Raw genomic sequence first — 18244 nt, 5'->3', positions numbered from 1 at the left:
TACAAATCAAAACCACAATGCAGTAGCACCTCACTCCAATAGCCATGGCAATTATCAAAAAGACAAATGATAATAAGTGCTGGCAAGATTGTGGAAAAAAAGGAATCCTTGCTCACTGCTGGTGGGAATGTAAATTAATAAAGCTATTATGGAAAACAGCATGGAGGTTCCCCCAAAAATTAAAAAATAGAAATACTATATGATCCATATATATGTACACTATATACACTCCTGGGTATATATCCAAAGCCAGTGAAATCAGTATGTCAGAAAGACATCTGCATGCCCACCTTTGTGGAAATGGAAACAACCTAAGCATCCCTCAGTGGATGAATGGATGAAGAAAATGAAAAACTATTCAGCTATTAAAAAAAGATTGAAACCATGTCCTTTGTGACACTGTGGATGGAACTAGAGACCATCATAAGTGAAATAAGACAGGCACAGAAAGACAAGTAGTACATGATCTCACTCATATGTGGAATATAAAAACACTGATCTCACAGATGTTGAGAGCAGAAGAATGATTTCCAGAGAGTGGGACAGGAGGCAGGGATGGGATTAGGTTGATCAGTGTTAAACTAAGTTATAGTTAGTTACAGGAATAGGAAATTCTGGTGTGCTTTTGCACAGGAGGGTGACTATGGATAAAATACTGCTTTTAGTTCAATGTTTTCACTGTAAAAGAATGGTGACTGTTGGAGAAAATAGGTATGTTTGATTTGACTTACACATTACACAGTACATACATGTATCAAAACATTATATGGAGGTTATAATATAGCTCAGTTGTAGAGCACTTGTCTCATATGAACAAGGCCCTGGGTTCAATTGCTAGCACTGGAGAGGGAAAATAAAACACATACAGTACCTTATTAGTATGTACACTTTTGCTGTTTTTACTTATCAGTTAAAATAAACTTAATTAAAAAATGTATACTGTATGATTCCATCTATATTAAATTCTAGAACAGATAAAAATAGAAATTCTGTAGAAATAGAATCAGTGATTACCTTTATTGAGAGGTGGCAAATGTCTAGGAATGGATCTGAGAGAACCTTCTGGCTAAATGACAATATTCTATTTTTTTGATAAATGTGTAAAAACTCAGCAAATTTACATATAATATTTGTGCATTTCACACAAATTTTGTTCATGGTTTGCATACTTAAGTATTTTAGGGGAAATAAATGCATTTGTAATTTACTTGGAAAAGCATTGAAAAAAACCTGAATTAAAGGGCGACTAGAAAAATGAATAATTGTATATGTGATAAAATATAATAAAATATTAATGGTAGAACCTAAAATAAGTTTGTAACAACATTGTTGTGCCTTTGAAAATTTTCATAATAAAATATTAGGGAAAAGAGTCTGGGGAACTTTTAGACTAAAGATGATTGAACAGATACAATAACTAAGTACAATGTATGATTCTTTAATGGATACTTGGCCAAAAGGTAAAGGGTATATTGGGACAATCAAGAAAATGTGAACATGGGTTGTGTATTATAACACTATTTGCATTAATGTTAAATTTCTTGAGTATAATAATGGTGTTATGATTTTGTGGAAGAATGATCTTATTCTTAAGAGAAACAAACTAATTAATGCATTCAGAGCTAAAGTGCTATGATGTCAACAACTAATTCTCAAATGGTCAGGAAAAAGTATATCTATGTGAATTATACATATCTACATATTTAGATATATAGCTATAGATATGTATGTATGTATGTTAGAGAAGAGAAACAGGGTACAGCAAATAAACCATTTGTTTCTTGTATTTTTGAAATTGAAACATTTTAAATTAAAAAGGAGAAAAAAAGCATTGGCTCTGAAATAAACAGATCTGAGTCTCAATTTCCACTCTACTAATTATTAGCGTCGTGATTTTCGAGCAACTTATTATCTACTTCTCCCTAGGGGGATGACAAAATTTAACTTAAAAGGTTGCTGCAAAGATCAGATGGGATAAAAGTAGGAGTACTGAGTGCATGGTACAAAGTAGTAATAATAGTAATAGTCACTAATATTATTTTATAAAAACCAGAAATGTCTCATAAACCCATGAATTTCAATTTTTTTAAAATGGGAAATCCTGTTTTCAAAGAAAATCTCATACAAAACCCAATAACCAACATATAAAATACATAAAAGCAGAACTCTATGTAAGGTGGGCAGTAACAGTGGAGGGTTACTAGTTCTTAGTTCTCATCCTGATCATCCTCCCCTCCTCATTACTTCACAGAAGGCTAGTAATCTATAGAAAACATTTTGAAAAAACAATGCTATAAAATAAGAATGAATAAACTATGGGCTGGTCCTGTTTTCACAGGTAAACTTTTATTGAAACATAACCACCTTACTCATTTCCAAATTGTCTATGGTTGCTTTTGTGCTATAGGGGAGAGTTGAATAGTTATGACAGGCCTGAATAGCTGTGACAGACTATATGGCCTGCAGAGCCTAAAATATTTACTATCTGTACATTTAAGAAAAAACAAAGAGTACAGTTTTTGAAGGCCTACCTGCGCAGTACTGAGTTAGATGCTATAGAAGAAATACAAATGACAATGCAATAATATTAACATTATATTAATAATATTATTAAGCTTATGTGTACAAATCATGAACAGTTCAGTCTTAAAGAGAACTTTTGGGGGTTTGATTCTTCTATAAATTAAAAGAGCCTGAGACACAAGTATCAAAACCTTTGCAATGTGCAAACCATATCTGAATCCTAATTTCAACAAACCAACTATAAAAAAGAATTGAGACTCAGGGAGATTTGAACAGACCAGATATTTGATGATATTAAGGAACTATCATTTTTTTAGGCACAACAATAAAATTATGGTTAGGTTTTTTTCCCCAAAGAGATCTATCTTATATTTCAGGGATATACATTAATGAAATGAGGGTGTAGTGGTGTACACCTATAATCCCAGCAACCTGGGAGCCTGAGGCAGGAGGATCACAAGGTCAAGGCCAGTCTCAGCAATTTATTGATGACCTATGCAACTTAGCAAAGACCTATGCAACTTAGCAAGAACTTGTCTCAAAATAAAAAATAAAAAGGGTTGAGGATGTGACTCAGTAGTTAAGCATCTTGGGTTAGGCCTTCCCAGTGTGTGTGTGTATGTATGTGTATATAAAATAATAAAATGATATTTGGGATGTGATTTGAAATAATCTGGAGAGGGGAGGTTATGAATTGAATATCCTGTAGCCATGAGTTAATGACTGTATTCAAATTTTATGTTTGAAATGTTCTGCAATGAAAAATAATACACACACACACACACCACACAAACACACACACAGTATCATTTTACAAGGTAATAATCAAAGTTATAGGGCTACTGTCTTATTAAAAAACAAATATGAAAGTCAAGTGACAAAGATATAAGTACCTAGAAAAAACTCCAAGAGGCTTCTTTATAAAGAATCATTAATGATACTCAAGTCAAATCAAATCATATATTTTTATTAGAGCCAAAATTAAGACTAAGTGAGTTCCATATGGAATTTCTCTGAATTGTACTGATTGATAAATGCTTCAACAAGTTTCCTCTGAAAATATACCTGACAGTAGTACATAACAGAAACATGCTTCTATTCTTTAAATGTTTAAAATATTTTGTAATATGCACAGAAGACTATATTTGTGAACCCATCACCCAATTTAAGAACTAGAATATTACCAAAACTGATTAGTTAAACTGTATGTTTCTTCTTGATCCCAACCTTCTGCCTCTATCCCACCCTCAAAAGGTAGCCTTTATTCACAAAATGTTTATCCTTTCTTTGTTTTTATACAAATGCAATTTGTGTAATTCGTTCCTGCCTCCATTACTGGAGATGGAACCATTAAGCTACAGCTCCACCCTTTTTATTTTTTATTTTGAGATAAGGACTTCTTCCTTAAGTTGCCCTGGTTGGCCTAACCTTGGAATACTCTTGCTTCAGACTCTGGAGTAGTGGGTTTACAGGCATGCACCACAGCAAACAGCAAATTTTTAAACAAGATATTGACTATCATATTGCATTTAATATTCTGAAACTTGCTTTTTAAAAAAAATCTGAACATTCCTGGATCTTTCTACTTTTTAGGTATGTGACCTCAGGAAAATTATTTCCCAGTCAAGTATCCATTTCTTTGTCTAAAAAGCTGAAATATCTGTTTCAAAAGACTGTGGGGAAGATTAAAACAGTTCCTGGTATACAGTAGGTGCTCCTAAGTGATAGCTATTGCTGGTTAATTAGCAAATTAAATCCTTTTACTTAATGGAAAAAATAATATTAAGCATTTCCTTTTTATCAGACCCTCAGAAAACTCCTCAGTAACAAATCAGTCTGCATGCTCAACCTTCACAGCTACCACCAAAAGTTCATTGAATCTTTGTGTCCCACCTCTACACCTGCAAGGCAGAGCAATGAACAATAATGAAGAATGCTAGCTTTGGAGTCAGGCAACCTGGGCTTGGCCCCTGGCTCTGCTGATACCAGCCTAAACCTGGTGCCACTTTCATCAATGATAAAGTGGAGATAATAATACATATACTCTGAGGTAATGAGACTATGTATTATTATGTGGCTCTCAGATAATTCTATAAAGATCACTGAACTAGTATTAATTCCTTGAACTTTTCTCTTTCTTAAAATGCTCTTAGATGCCTGAATTAAAAAGTGTGACTAGATTCTGAAGTGAGAGAATTTCTCTAAAATGGTTTTCAGCTGTTAATATTCTTTTAACACGTAATGCTTTGGGTATTAACTCAGGTGTTAAAAAGAGCTATTTTATTTTTCAAGGAAGGAATAAGCATATCCGGCAGAGAAACTGCTAAAAGAAATCCTGAGGCCTGGCTCTTCAATATCAAGGCATAATGAACAGGGATAACTGAAGCAAAGGAGGCCAATGTTAAAAGGAAGAAGATGGGAAGAGCAAAGACTCCAAGAACTCGAGCAAACATGGCAGTCAGGCTACCATTTCACATGCCACATCAAACTTTATTAATGCACCAGTGGAGCTAACAAGAGGAAATATTCCACAGAAAGTTGTTAGAAGACAACTGAGACCATGATGAGGAGTGGGGGCTCACTTCTGCATTATTAATTCAAGAAAAGAGCATTACATGCAATGTAATGTAGTCTGGATTGGAGGTACTGGTCTAAGAGGTCATTCTGTATCTAAGAGTTATAATGTATTTCTATGTCCAATAGCATGGTCATGTGAATAAGAGGATGGCCTCTCCAGAAATCACCAAATAGGTCTGGGGTAAAACCTACTAAAGAGGAATATACTTTATGGTGGAAATAATTGAGTGCCCAGATTTTGTTCTAAATGCCTTTCCATTTTGTTATATAAGTTGCTCCCGTCATTGTGGTTTTCTCTGTCAAAAAATATTTCCCCAATGAAGACAAAAAATTAAGTATGTTTAGACAATTTGTTGAATTTAAAAACAACCTTGTAAATCTAATAAATTTCTAACAGCATGAGATGTCAGATAAATACTTATAATACTGGGGGTGGGAATAAATGTAAAAACAGTATGTGAGTGCATGGACACGTGCGCGCACACACATGCACACACATGCACACACACACAGACAAGTTGAATATCTCTTTTCCAAAATGCTTGGGATCAGAAGTTTTTCAGATTCCAGATTTTTTCAGTCTTTGAAATATATCCATACACATAATGAGGTGTCTTGAGGGAAGGACTCAAGTGTAAACATGAAATTCATTTAAGTTTCATATATACCTTATACACATAGCCTGAAGTCATTTTTTTACAATATTTATTTTTTAGGTGTAGATGGACACAAAACAATGCCTTTATTTTTTTTTAGGTGGTGCTGAGGATCAAATCCGGGTCCTGCCTATGCCAGGTGAGCGCTCTATCACTGAGCCATAACGCCAGCCCCCTGAAGTCATTTTATATAATATTTTTAGTGGGCCTGCAATTGGGTTGTGATCAGTCAGAGGACACATGACACCAGGTGTGGAATTTTCCATTTTCCACTTGTACCATCATGCTGGTGCTCAAAATGGTGCATTTAAGATTTTGGTGCTTTAAAATAGGAATACCCAGGGTTGGGATATGGCTCAGTTGGTACAGTGCTTGCCTAGCATTCACAAGACCCTGGGTTCAATCCCCAGCACATCTAAAAAAAAAAAAAAAAAAAGGAATATTCAATCAGTATGTGTGTAACAGAATTCCAATATTAGGGAGGAAAGTGCTTGCTCCATCAACCCTCCCACATCACTCCACAAAGGAAATACTTCAAAATAAATACGATGGCCTCATGGCCTCACTAGTAGACTTTATTTCTTTTACTTTTTATATTCTGGGGTGGGGGAAAGTATGTTTTTAAATTCCCAGTAGCTTTGGAAATGAGGTGGAAGTATGTCACAATTCCTTTAAATATATCATTGTGGACTCCTAGTTCCTATTGATCCCTGGACCAGACCACTTCCTCTTCCTCTCACTTCTTTAGCTTTCTCCTCCCATCATGAATAGCAACAAATTTTTTATTCCTTCTACTTGCTGCCCACCCCACCCCCCTTTAATTCTACATAATTCCAATACTCTTTTCTCTGTTTCAGTGCCCATTCTATTCACAGAGATTAGATCTTTCTACAGGATCAGCACTGCTTCTGCTTTAAGAAAAAAAGCTTTGACAGTCTTCACACAAGAAGGGAACTGCTGTCCCAGGCTGCATTAATCTGGTAACTTGGTGAGAACTGATGAGTAGAAAAAACCTGAAAACTACCTTTGTGGCAAATACTCAGATCCCAATAGATGCAAGGGCAAACTTCAGAGAACACTGCTATTTTAGATGTTTACTTTTAATAAAAAATAATAATAAAGCTAAGTGTGGTGGCACATGTCTGTAATTTCAGTGACCCAGAAGGCTAAGGCAAGTTTGAGACCAATCTCGGCAACTTAGTGAGACCCTTAGCAACTTAGCAAGACCTTGTTTCAAAATTTTAAAAAGAAAAATAAAGGGGGGTAGGAATGTAACTCAGTGGTGAAGCATCCCAGTGCCACAAAAATAAATGGATGGATGGATGGATGGATGGAAGCTCGATAGTCAGGCAGTCAGATAGGTATTGTTTTTTTTTTTTTAAACAAACAAAAAAAACCTATGTCCAATATTAGGTGAACAATTAAGAAATTTTTCCTTATCCTACTAACTGGAATTAAAACTTTCTTCCTCTGAGTAGCTAGTTCCTCTAATTTAGCATTTTAACTATTTTCTCTATACTTAGTCATGATGCCCAAGTCGTTTTCCTCAATGGGCTGTAAATTTTCTAAGTACAAGTTTGAGATCCTATTCAGCTCTTATCAAATCCCTTACCACCTCTTGAGTTCCACTCCTCACTCCTAGCATCTCATACAATACTTCATCAAGAGCAAGATATGGAAACTTTTTAAGTTGAATCACTGTAAAAAGTAATTAGTGACTTCAAAGATAGAATAATTATATAGGCAAAAGACATATAAACACACATAAAAGTATACTAAACTTAGAACTGGCTTAATTGAACCATAATTTAGAATAGGCCCTATTCCAATGGGACTGAGGAACAAGTATTAGATCTAAGTAGTCAGAATTAGTAATCATACTCTTTTACCCATTCTCCTCCTTCCTTCCTGGAACAGAGATCTCTATATGAGATCTAGAGATTCAGCAATCATCCTGAAACCATGAATCAAGAAGTAAGTCTCAAACTTGGGATTGTGAAGTCAATGGGCAAAAGCCTATCTTCAATTATATAAGAGAGCCACTGTCTCACTCCAAATGTTTTTTAAGAAAAATAAATCCTATGTGTTAAACTCATTGTTAACAGTGTTATTGTGACTACCAACAAAATTTTCCTGTAGATACTAATAGATTTCTGATAGTATTAATAGGATTTTCCTTTACTTGTTCTGACTTATAAATGACACATAACCATCAACTTTGTTACAGTGACCAGACCAGGGAGTAGACACTCAAATCAAGTAAGGGGTATTAAAATCTTTCTCTAGACTGACCTATGGTCTTAAGAGAAAGATCTCCTTCTTTCCATTAAAAGCTAAAAGTTTGAAGACACAAATTGGTGTGAATATGCTTTGTATACAACCAGAGATATGAAAAATTGTGCTCTATATGTGTAATAAGAATTGTAATGCATTCTGCTGCCACATATAAATTTTAAAAATAAATTAAAAAATAAATTAGTAAACAATCAAACAAAAAAAGCTAAAAATTTGGCTTGGATTGTAGCTCACAGGTAGAGTGCTTGCCTAGCACGTGTGAGGTGCTGGGTTCAATCCTCAGCACCACATAAAAACAAATAAATAAAATAAAGGTATTGTGTCCAACTACAACTAATTAAAAAAAAAAAAAAAAAGGAAGTCCAAGCTTCTAGATCCAGTTCTGTCTGAATGAACCCTAACCAGATTCCCCAATTATGCAAGCTATATATTTCTAACACTTGCATCCAAGAGGCTCCTAAATACCACAGTGGGTATAAACACACAAATAACTCTTTTAGAGTTTTAAAAAAGTGCCCTTTGTTATTCCACGTAATTCAAGTTACATTTGTCCTTCTCCAGTTGCCTACTATTTCCTTTCCCATGTTACTACCACACTGAATTGCTTGCTCTTTTCTATATACACTTCACATTTTTCTATTTATGTGATTTTTGCCTACTATTCTCTTACAATAATGCCCTTCTCTCTCAATCTCTAATCACATTTCCTCTAAAACACCACAGGATGTTTTTTGTATCCCTTAGAAGTTTTGACCTTGTATTACAGTTATTCTTGTACATGTCTTATCTACCCAACTGAACCACTCTAATAACACTAAGATATGTGATCAGAGCCTTTGTTTGATTTGTACATCTCCCCATAGGTCAATTTGTCTCCAGAATCCATGTTATGTGTATTAAACCTATCCTATTTCAGAACTTTCAACACCTCAGTAGCTAGGCACCAATAGCAATATAACTTAATCTAATCATATTGGGTACCACAAAAAGTCATATTAATACAAATGAGAAGAATGAACAGTATTCAAATTATATTCAGGTAGGCAAATACAAGTATCTAAAACAGAAAAGGTCCAACTTTGTCTAATTTGAGAAATGTCTTACTTAGATATGTTCAGGTATTGACAGGTTTTTGCTGAGCTATCCCCAAAAAATCTATTCTAGACCTCAGTCCATTTTTGTTACCTCCCAGGAATATCTACAAGAAAGATCTCTACCTCCCCCAACCTATCCAACATTATTTTTTGGTTTTTATTTTTTTGGTACTGGGGATTGAACTCAGGGACACTCAACCACTGAGCCCATCCCCAGCCCTATTTTGAATTTTATTTAGAGACAGGGTCTCACTGAGTTCCTTAGCCCCTCACCGTTGCTGAGCCTGGCTTTGAACTCGCAATCCTCCTGCCTCAGCCTCCCACGCTGCTGGGATTACAGGTGTGTGCCATAGCACCTGGCCCCCAACATTACTTTTCTGGAGATCTTTCTGAAGAGAAAATCCCCTCCAACCAGATTCCTAAGTGTAAGCCGCACTTGAACCTCTATCTAGGTCCAAAATGTATATAGTTAATGTCTTCAGTTTCCCTAACTCTCCTATGATCTATTTTTTACTAATTTATTCTTATTACTTTGACTTTTAGGCCTTTTATCTTCCCTTTAGTTCTATCCAACTGATAGCTTATCCTTTATGTATTAGCACATAGAAACACAGACCTCAGAAAAACTAAATATACAGGAAAAAATAGTCAATAATAATAGCAACATTTATTGAATATTTAAGCACAGAGCTACATACTTTATAAAGTGACTCAGATTCTCATGACAATCCTGATACTGTCAAACTAATTTTAGAAATATGGAGCCTGGTCCTAACACAGTTAAAATTTAAGTCCAGCTCTGTCTAGTCACACAGCCCACATTTCTTCCACTATCATACTGCCAAATATGAGATGTTGACTCTGATCTCCTACCTTCCAGCCTTGTCCCTATTCTAATAATCTATTTTCTATTCAGCAAAGTGATCCTTTACTTAACATTACTTCTTTGCTCAAATCCCTCCAATGGTTATTCCCTTGTCCAGAGAAAAAGCCAAAGATCTTATTAAGGCCAAAGAGTACCTGGTCTGCCTAGCCCTCCCTTCCCCAATTCTCTCTCTGGTCTCATATTCTCTTTCATTTATTCAACTCCAGCCTTACTCTAGGCTGTTCAAACCCCAGGATCTTTAAATTTACTGGTTTCTCTGCCTGTTACACTTTCTCCTCCCTATCTCAAAATTCCTTCACTTCCTTTAGGTGTCTACTCAAATGCCATCTTCTCAATAGGACCTTCATTGACCACCAATTTTAAATTGCTACTTCCTAACCTTAGTACTCCCTATCCCACTCTTCTGCTGTTATTTTTTTCTCTAAAATACTTATCACTGTGTGACATACCACATATTTATTTTCCATTATTTGCTCCTAGTACTAGTTTAAAAAACTCCATGGAAATAGGAACTTGAAATATTCTGTTCACTGTATCTGGAATATAGCAAGTTATTAATACATATTTATTGAATGAGTAAGTACAGAGCTTTATTCTTCCCAAATGATCTCAAATACATTTTGCAGAAAGAGAAAGCAAAGGCAATCTGCCTTTGTTCTAGTCTAGGTCAATTTAGCAAATCTTACCTCTCAGGTGATGCCTTTAAACAACAGTCCTCAATTTTTTTTCATAGTGCTCAATATATAACCATGTCATTGAGCAAACTGAGCAGACAAACCAACTTAACCAGAATGCAGTATGATAATCAAATAAAACTTACAGCAAAGTTAATCAGACACATATTTAATGATATGCATAATTGTTATTGTGCTACATGGTAACTAGGCATAAATGGTAGGTACTTCATGTAAATGACTCTAATTACTATTTCTCTTACACAACCAAATCAAGCATCTCTAGGATCAGCTTCACAGAAAAACAGGAGAGGGAAACTGGATACTTAATTCTGGGTTGAAAGTCGTCTCTTATTCCACATGGCGCTAATGATCTCTCAACCTGTTAGGTCTTCAAAAGAGTAACTTTTCCTTCTACAGCAGGAGAGACTTCCTTGCACTGGTGGCCAGGCCTTGGTCATGTTACAAAGCTGAACAAAATCAATCACTAATTTACATCTGGCAAGAAGATGAGGACAGGTAAGCTACTGGGGAAATCAAGTTAAGAGGTCAAATTTACTAAGGACTGACACACACACTAATAGGTTCTTCACACAATTCCTCTAACCACTTCTCCAGCCTACCTATACCCCCAAACTCTGTTCCTAAGAAAGTAGAGGAATAAGTAGACATAGGGTGGTTCTAAATAGGATTCCCTGCTCCAAACTCTCTCATTGGGCCTAAAATGTCACCAAAAGGGTAAGTTTGGTTAACAAGTTAACACTATTAGAATTATTGATCAATGGCCATTGTCTTTGCTTCTTATTTAAACTCACAGGAGGATAACGGGCCCCCTACTCTCTTATAGGTTTATTTAAACCTACCCAGATTTCACAGTCTAGACTAAATGATGTCTCTGGGACATCATTCCAATTCAGTGGCACTTTTCTCTGATTATACTTACTTTCAGGGACATTCACTTGGGTATAAACCATTCACTCTGTATCATTTTGTAATTAATTTCTTAGGTAAATGCTTATTTCCCCAATGAGACTGCAAGTTCCTTGATGGCAGAAATCTTAAACTTGCTTAGCAAACTCCATAAGTAAGGCCTACCACAATTTAAAAAGTATTTCATAAGTATTAGGATGAATTAAAAGGTAAATAAGAATCAGTGGCAAAAAGGATCTAGATAAGTTGACATTGAAAAGAAGAATGTAATGTTCTAGACAGCTCAAAACAAATGTCCCTATGAAAAAGAAAGATTGCTATTCAGAATATAGCAGAGAGCTCCTGAACTTCCTCATGCTGAGAATTAAAAACTTCCTCATGATGCAGACAGATGCCAAGAAAACTAAAGCTGACATATTCTCTGGATAAGCACAGCCTAGCTAAATCTACATATGTATATCACCAGCTTTTGTTTCTATAAATTGTAACTGCTTCCATGGGACCAATAGAGAAACAATCTAGCTGCTTCTCCCCAGTTTGATCAAGCTGTGTAAAAATCATTTTCCCTTTTTACATCATTTACTTATTTCTTACGCAGAGGAATGACCAAATCTGGCCACCAGGGTTCCAGGCAATTTGCCTGGCTTGGCTGCTGGTAACAACATCTTCAGACAGAGATCTGAGACATCAGGATGACATATAGTATCAGGGCTATTAGAATATTAGGACTTTCTATTATGTCAGAAAACACATTTATACCCAAAATGTCTGAAAGTCCACAAGACTCAGAAAGCAAATTCAATTGAGCAGCATCAGACTGAGTCACTGACCCTGGAACCAGTAAAATAAGAACTTGAAAGGCTCTGCCTGAATGATGAAGACAGTTAGTTAGTCTCAGTCTATTTTGTCCACCTGATCGTATCAGCTTAACAAGTTCAATAAGAACAACCTGGTACTGGTAATGCAAGTCTGCGTTTGGTCTGAGAAAATTAAAACACAAGCCCAAATTCTTTTACAGCAAATATTCCTCTGCCATACTCTAGTAAGGAAAAGGCCTGAATGCAAATACCATGTAGCTTATAGCTATCTGACAGTAATGAATGCCAGAGGTTCCTATTGAAGCACAAAATAGCAAAGTTTGATGTGGGAGATACCAGTAGGAGATACTCTATATTCTTCTTCTTCTTCTTTTTTTTTTTTTTTTGTTAATATTTTTTCAGTTGTTGATGGGCTTTATTTTATTTATTTTTATGTGGTGCTGAGGATCACACCCAGTGCATCATACATACTAGGTGAGCACTCTACCACTGAGCCACAACCCTAGCCTCTCTATTTTATTCTTTACCTAATAATTTGGACTTGAAGGAAGTTATCTACTCTTAGAGTTCACAAGGACATTCAGCTTCTCAAACTCATTTATTTCTAAACCTCAGTACTGAATAAGTGATTGACTCAGATGACCAATACCAGTGAGTAAGCATGCATAGTAAGACAGAATCATCTCTTCCCTCTCTGGACACCAAAGACTTGGCCCCAGAATTCTTTCAGTCACTGAAACTCTCAGCTTAAAAAAAGAAAAAAAAAAATCAGACTAAAGAACTGTGTCAAATTGAAACTGCAGCTAGACTCCATTCCTTTAGTACTCTTCTGTTAAAAGGAGTTGACAGCCAGATTTAGGTCCGAAAACTTCATTCTAATTGAAAGACTATAATGCTATATATAAAGCTCTTTTTAGAGAATTTTTTTTAATTTTTACTTCCTAGTTCTCGGCGGACACAACATCTTTGTTGGTATGTGGTGCTGAGGATCGAACCCGGGCCGCACGCATGCCAGGCGAGCGTGCTACCGCTGAGCCACATCCCCAGCCCATATAAAGCTCTTTTAAAATGACCACACAATCTTTGACCTAGGAATTTCACTATTGGGAATAATAATAGCAGCTAATGCTTCTTAAGTACTTACTGTGTGCTAAACACTGCTAAGCCCTTTTCTTAAAATGTCTCATTTAGCCTCCTATGTATGAAAATAATGCCTGAATACTCACTTTTAATTATTCAATAAGTGTAAGCCATTATTATTATTACAAGGAACATGTACTACTTCAGAAAAATCCACAAACATTAAATTACAAGTTTACATACTTTCTTATTTAATAACTAAGATGTATACTACTTCAGAAAAATTAAATACTATTCATTTATTTTTGGAAATTTTAATTTATAAAATACTTCACAACTATACAAATTCAGATTTAAATACATCTGTTATAGGAATCAAGCAGAGAATGTTGCAACACCTACTATATAAGGGTTACATTCAATATGACAGATCTCAGAAAGGTAGCTATGCTAATACTACTATATTTAGAGGTAGAAATCGTAGAAAGGAAGGATCAGGATGATATTTCAAGGAGTGTGATTAATAAGAAGATTTTCTTAATCAATATCTCACACTGGCCAGACATGCCTATAATCCCAACAAATCAGGAGGCTGAGATAGGAGGATCACAGGTTTAAGTCCAGCCTCAGCAACTGAGCAAGACCCTGTATCAAAATAAAAAAATAAAAAGGACTGGGGATGTAGTTCAGTGGCAAAGCACCCTAGGTTCAATCCCCAGTATCAACACACACACACACACACACACACACACACCCCTCCAAACTATACCAAAACTCTGGCTTTTGGTATACTCTCAGAGATATAAACCAATAGCTCAAGGGTAACTCAGCAGAGACATGTGGGATATGAGTATAAATTAGGGTTATTTTTCAGCTGCTATCTCCAGGTAGAATTTCTATCTTAAACAAAAAAGCCAGAAAAGACTTATTTTGAATAAAAAATAGGTAACACTAGACTTAGATTCTCAAGTTCTACCAGAATCTCAATATTTGAATATATGAGTTGGGATTGCAACTACTGCATTGTACTGGTCTTTGGCCTACCTATAGCAAATAAGTTGAAACATTAAAAGAGGAAAGGGTTTTTTCCTTCCCCACTCCTAAGGTCCAAGTAACAACATACTAAAACAAATAAAAACCATGAAAGTACCAGAAAATTAACTAAAAAAAAAAAAAAGCAACTTTAACTTTGAAGAAGAGCGGCTTTCCCTACATTGAATTGTAGAGGATTACAAAACCACATACAAATAAGAGTCTGGCTGTTCTGATGAGTCTTTACCTGCTTCTTGCTCCATCAGACCATTGCAGTACATAGCATGTCGCTCAATCTTTGTGGATGGGAAGCCTTGATCACATAATGGGCAGGATACCTGGGTACTAGATGAGAAGGTAGAAGTAGGCATATCCTTCTCAGCATCTTCCCTGTTACCAACCTGAAGAACGTGACAAACAGGAATTGTAACATCTTTAGCTTATCATCTATCTTTCCCACTAAAGATTCTATCCCAATTACTTTCAAAGAGACAATACCAATCAACGTATCAAATTCAGGGCTAAGGCCTGGGAGACACTACTCTTATAGTTAATACTTAACTATACTAAGTTGCCAGCTATACACTAAGCCCTATGTATGAATTACTTATATAATTCTCACATTCTTACAAAGGCACAGACATGAGAAAAGTATTGCCCCAAACAGTAAGGGAACTTGCACAGTGTCACACACAAATAGATCTCAGAGTTGAAATTCAAAACAAGGACTATCTAGATAGCTCTAAACCTTGAGGACACTGGCCTCTATCTACCACACTGCACGGTATTCATTGCCCAAGTATACTGTTTATCTCTTGTGTTTCACATTTTATATTTCAATAGCATCTTAAAGATGCTTTTCAATCTCATAAAAAAGAAAACTGTGGTCATTGAAACTTTAAGATAAAAGGCATTTAAAAACAAAATATTCTAAGCCAAAAGTAGCACGATTAGAATTTAAGCTAAGAGCCTAGGTCTGTGCTTATACCAAAAAGATATAATACCCTTGTGTTTAATTTGTGACTTTTTGGACTGAAAGGGGACACAAAGACCCAAAGGGCCATAGAAAAGTCATTACTAAGATAATCAATTCTGTTGAAGCCACACTTAAACTTTCTTTACTCCTCAGTGTTTTATAGTCATCATTTCTCCTATAGTTGCCAGTGTCTCTCAGAGGCAGTTTTATTTTACCTACACAGGTTAGTCAGAGCCAGGGACTCTGCAGTGATTAATTCAACAGTATGCGTGGGCACTGCAGCACTACTGCCTAACTCTTGCTTCAGAGGACAGCATGTCCTATCCAATGTGTAACAGTCCTGCACAGCTACTGCTTCCACTTAAGACCAAGGAGCATCTGGACTGTCATTATACCTTACTACAGGGTGAAAAAAAGAAGTCCTCATCCAGTATAAAAACAAAATAGGACCCAAATTGCAATGGATAGTTAATTTAACCTCTAAATCAACTGTGGTTGTTTTGGTTATTGTTTATTTTTTGGTTTTGGTTTGTAAATTTGGACCATTTCTAAAATCTACTGCTTGTGAGTGGAATCCAGCAGAGAGGGAAACAGACCTTCTAAATACCAAGCCAAACACACTTACTTGCTATTAAAAAGACATATTCTAGATGGGGAAAAACAGAAAGATGAGAAAGGAACTAACAGTGGTTAAGTTCTTACACTATGCCAGGCTCTGCCACGCATTTTCCATATCCATCCCTCACAATCCAACTGGACATAGGTATCACTAGCTCCAGTAGTATAGAAAGGAAAATTGAAGCTTGGAAAGGTAAAGTAATCTGCTGAACACAAAGTTAGTAAGTGAATAATCTAGACTCAAACCGAGACCTAATTCACATAAAAACTTTCAGTATTTTCATTAATGAAAATGGCAGAAGCAAAAACAGCCTCCCTTCTCATTTGTTTCTAGAAGTTGAACCCGAACATACCAGGGAGATTACATGATTTTATTATTCTCTTGGAGGTACAGAAAGTCAAGTGGGTCTGGAATTTCTAGGTGCTGTTATTCTAAGCCTAGTCACTGAGCTTCTCAAAAATTCAGGTTCCTCTGTTCAAACAACTCATAAGAAAAAGTTGTCTTGTACAGGCAAAGCAATTTGAGCAGAGAGGGAAATCAATAAATCCTAAAATTTACAAGCATTCTTGAGTTACTGAAAGTTAGTGGTGATTGAGCAGTTACTTGAAATTCTAAAGTTCACTAAGTACAGAGATAACATGAGTGTCACTGGTGCTCACAATAGCACTACAACACTCCTTTTGTATTCATTGCCACTCTATAAAGTGCAGAGAATGTACCCAAAACTATTAATATATTTGAAAGGAAGTAATCTTTATTATTATTTTATGGATATGAGACTATTTCCAACCACATTCAGAGGAAAACCAGAAGCTTTCTGAAAATTTTTATATTAAAAATATTTCCCCCAATGCCATTAAAAAGGTCTATTTAAATTAACTACTACAGAGGAACCTCAAAGAGGAAAATATAACCAACACAGCTTTTATCTGTGTAGATTCTGCAGAATGATTTCTACTTTTTTAAAAATACTAAACAGCAATTTCTTAAAAGTGGTACTCAGACACTGATTCTTAATCCCTTAAAGGGTTGGTTCTTACCTTTTGGCTTCAAAAGGAACCTCAAGAACCCAGTGGAAAAAAGGCATGTTCTACAAATTACCAAACCCTCTAACCTTCCCCCAGTTTAGATGTAGTTTAGAAAGTCATTTATTCAGATCTTTCTCCTTACCATTTTCTCCCGACCCTAACACAAGTTACCTTTAAAAAAATTACTCAATAAACTCACTGTTTAACTCTGAATAATTTCTATTAACTCCTCTGAAAACAGAATATTTATCTGAGAATCCAACTAAGGGAAACAATCAGGCATGATATTGAGAAACCATTATTTTCAAAGAAACCTGACTTCTGTGGGAAATCAAATCAAGAGGGGCTGCAGTTCCACCACAGCTATTCCACAGAGTTTAGCAGTGCTGAGCAACTACCCATCACTGGTAAGCTAATATCACTGAACAGCCACAATACTCACAAAGCAGTAAAATAGTAACTGTTTCCACATGCACACTTCTACTTGTACCAAATCTCTGCTAAGTATCTTATAATCTTTATCTATTTTAATCTGAAGAGCAACCCAAAAAATAAAAATATTTTGCCTCCAATTTTTATATGAAGAGGTGAAATTCAGAAGAGCAGTCCTCTTCTGTGCTGCATTAATACCCTAGGAATCTACTATGACATTTGTCAGACCACATTATAATGATCTGTTTATGTGTCTATTATCTCCCTTATCAGGACCCTGTGAAGGCAGGAACATCATTTTTTAAAAAATTTATCTTGGAATCTCTAAGAGTCTTAAAACAATCAATAATACAAAGTATAAAAACCATAAAAACCTGCCTAATAAATGAATAAAAAATGAATTTGTCCAACATCACAAAGTAGTGGGACTGGCATTCAAACCCATGTCTTCTAATTCCAATGTGCAAGAACCTTACACTATACCATACCACCTTTCAATAAAAGACAAAAAACTATTCACAGATTTCAAAGGCAAGAGTCCACATCCTTTTTATGCACAGAAATTGTTCAATTCTATCTTTCTTGTAACTAATAAGTGATTATTCAATGACTTAAAAACTACAG

General features: G+C 35.5%; 1 protein-coding gene across 10 annotated transcripts in view; it reads right to left on the bottom strand.

The window, feature by feature from the left end:
• Window positions 1–18244, bottom strand: part of Uimc1 (ubiquitin interaction motif containing 1) — a 116631-nt gene that overhangs the window by 25880 nt on the left and 72507 nt on the right. For 9 of the 10 annotated variants that reach the window (XM_078049464.1, XM_078049470.1, XM_078049456.1 and 6 more), the window contains one exon: window positions 14813–14966. The exons of the other annotated variant lie outside the window; for it this stretch is intronic. In XM_078049464.1, coding sequence (XP_077905590.1) covers window positions 14813–14966 — 154 coding nt within the window. The remainder of the gene's footprint in view (window positions 1–14812; window positions 14967–18244) is intronic. 10 annotated transcript variants of the gene reach the window in all.

This window comes from Ictidomys tridecemlineatus, chromosome 1 (genome assembly GCF_052094955.1).
Source record: "Ictidomys tridecemlineatus isolate mIctTri1 chromosome 1, mIctTri1.hap1, whole genome shotgun sequence".
NCBI classification, from domain to species: domain Eukaryota; kingdom Metazoa; phylum Chordata; class Mammalia; order Rodentia; family Sciuridae; genus Ictidomys; species Ictidomys tridecemlineatus.
The sequence above is the reverse complement of the archived record's forward strand: the minus strand, read 5'-3'. Positions and strand labels throughout refer to the sequence as shown.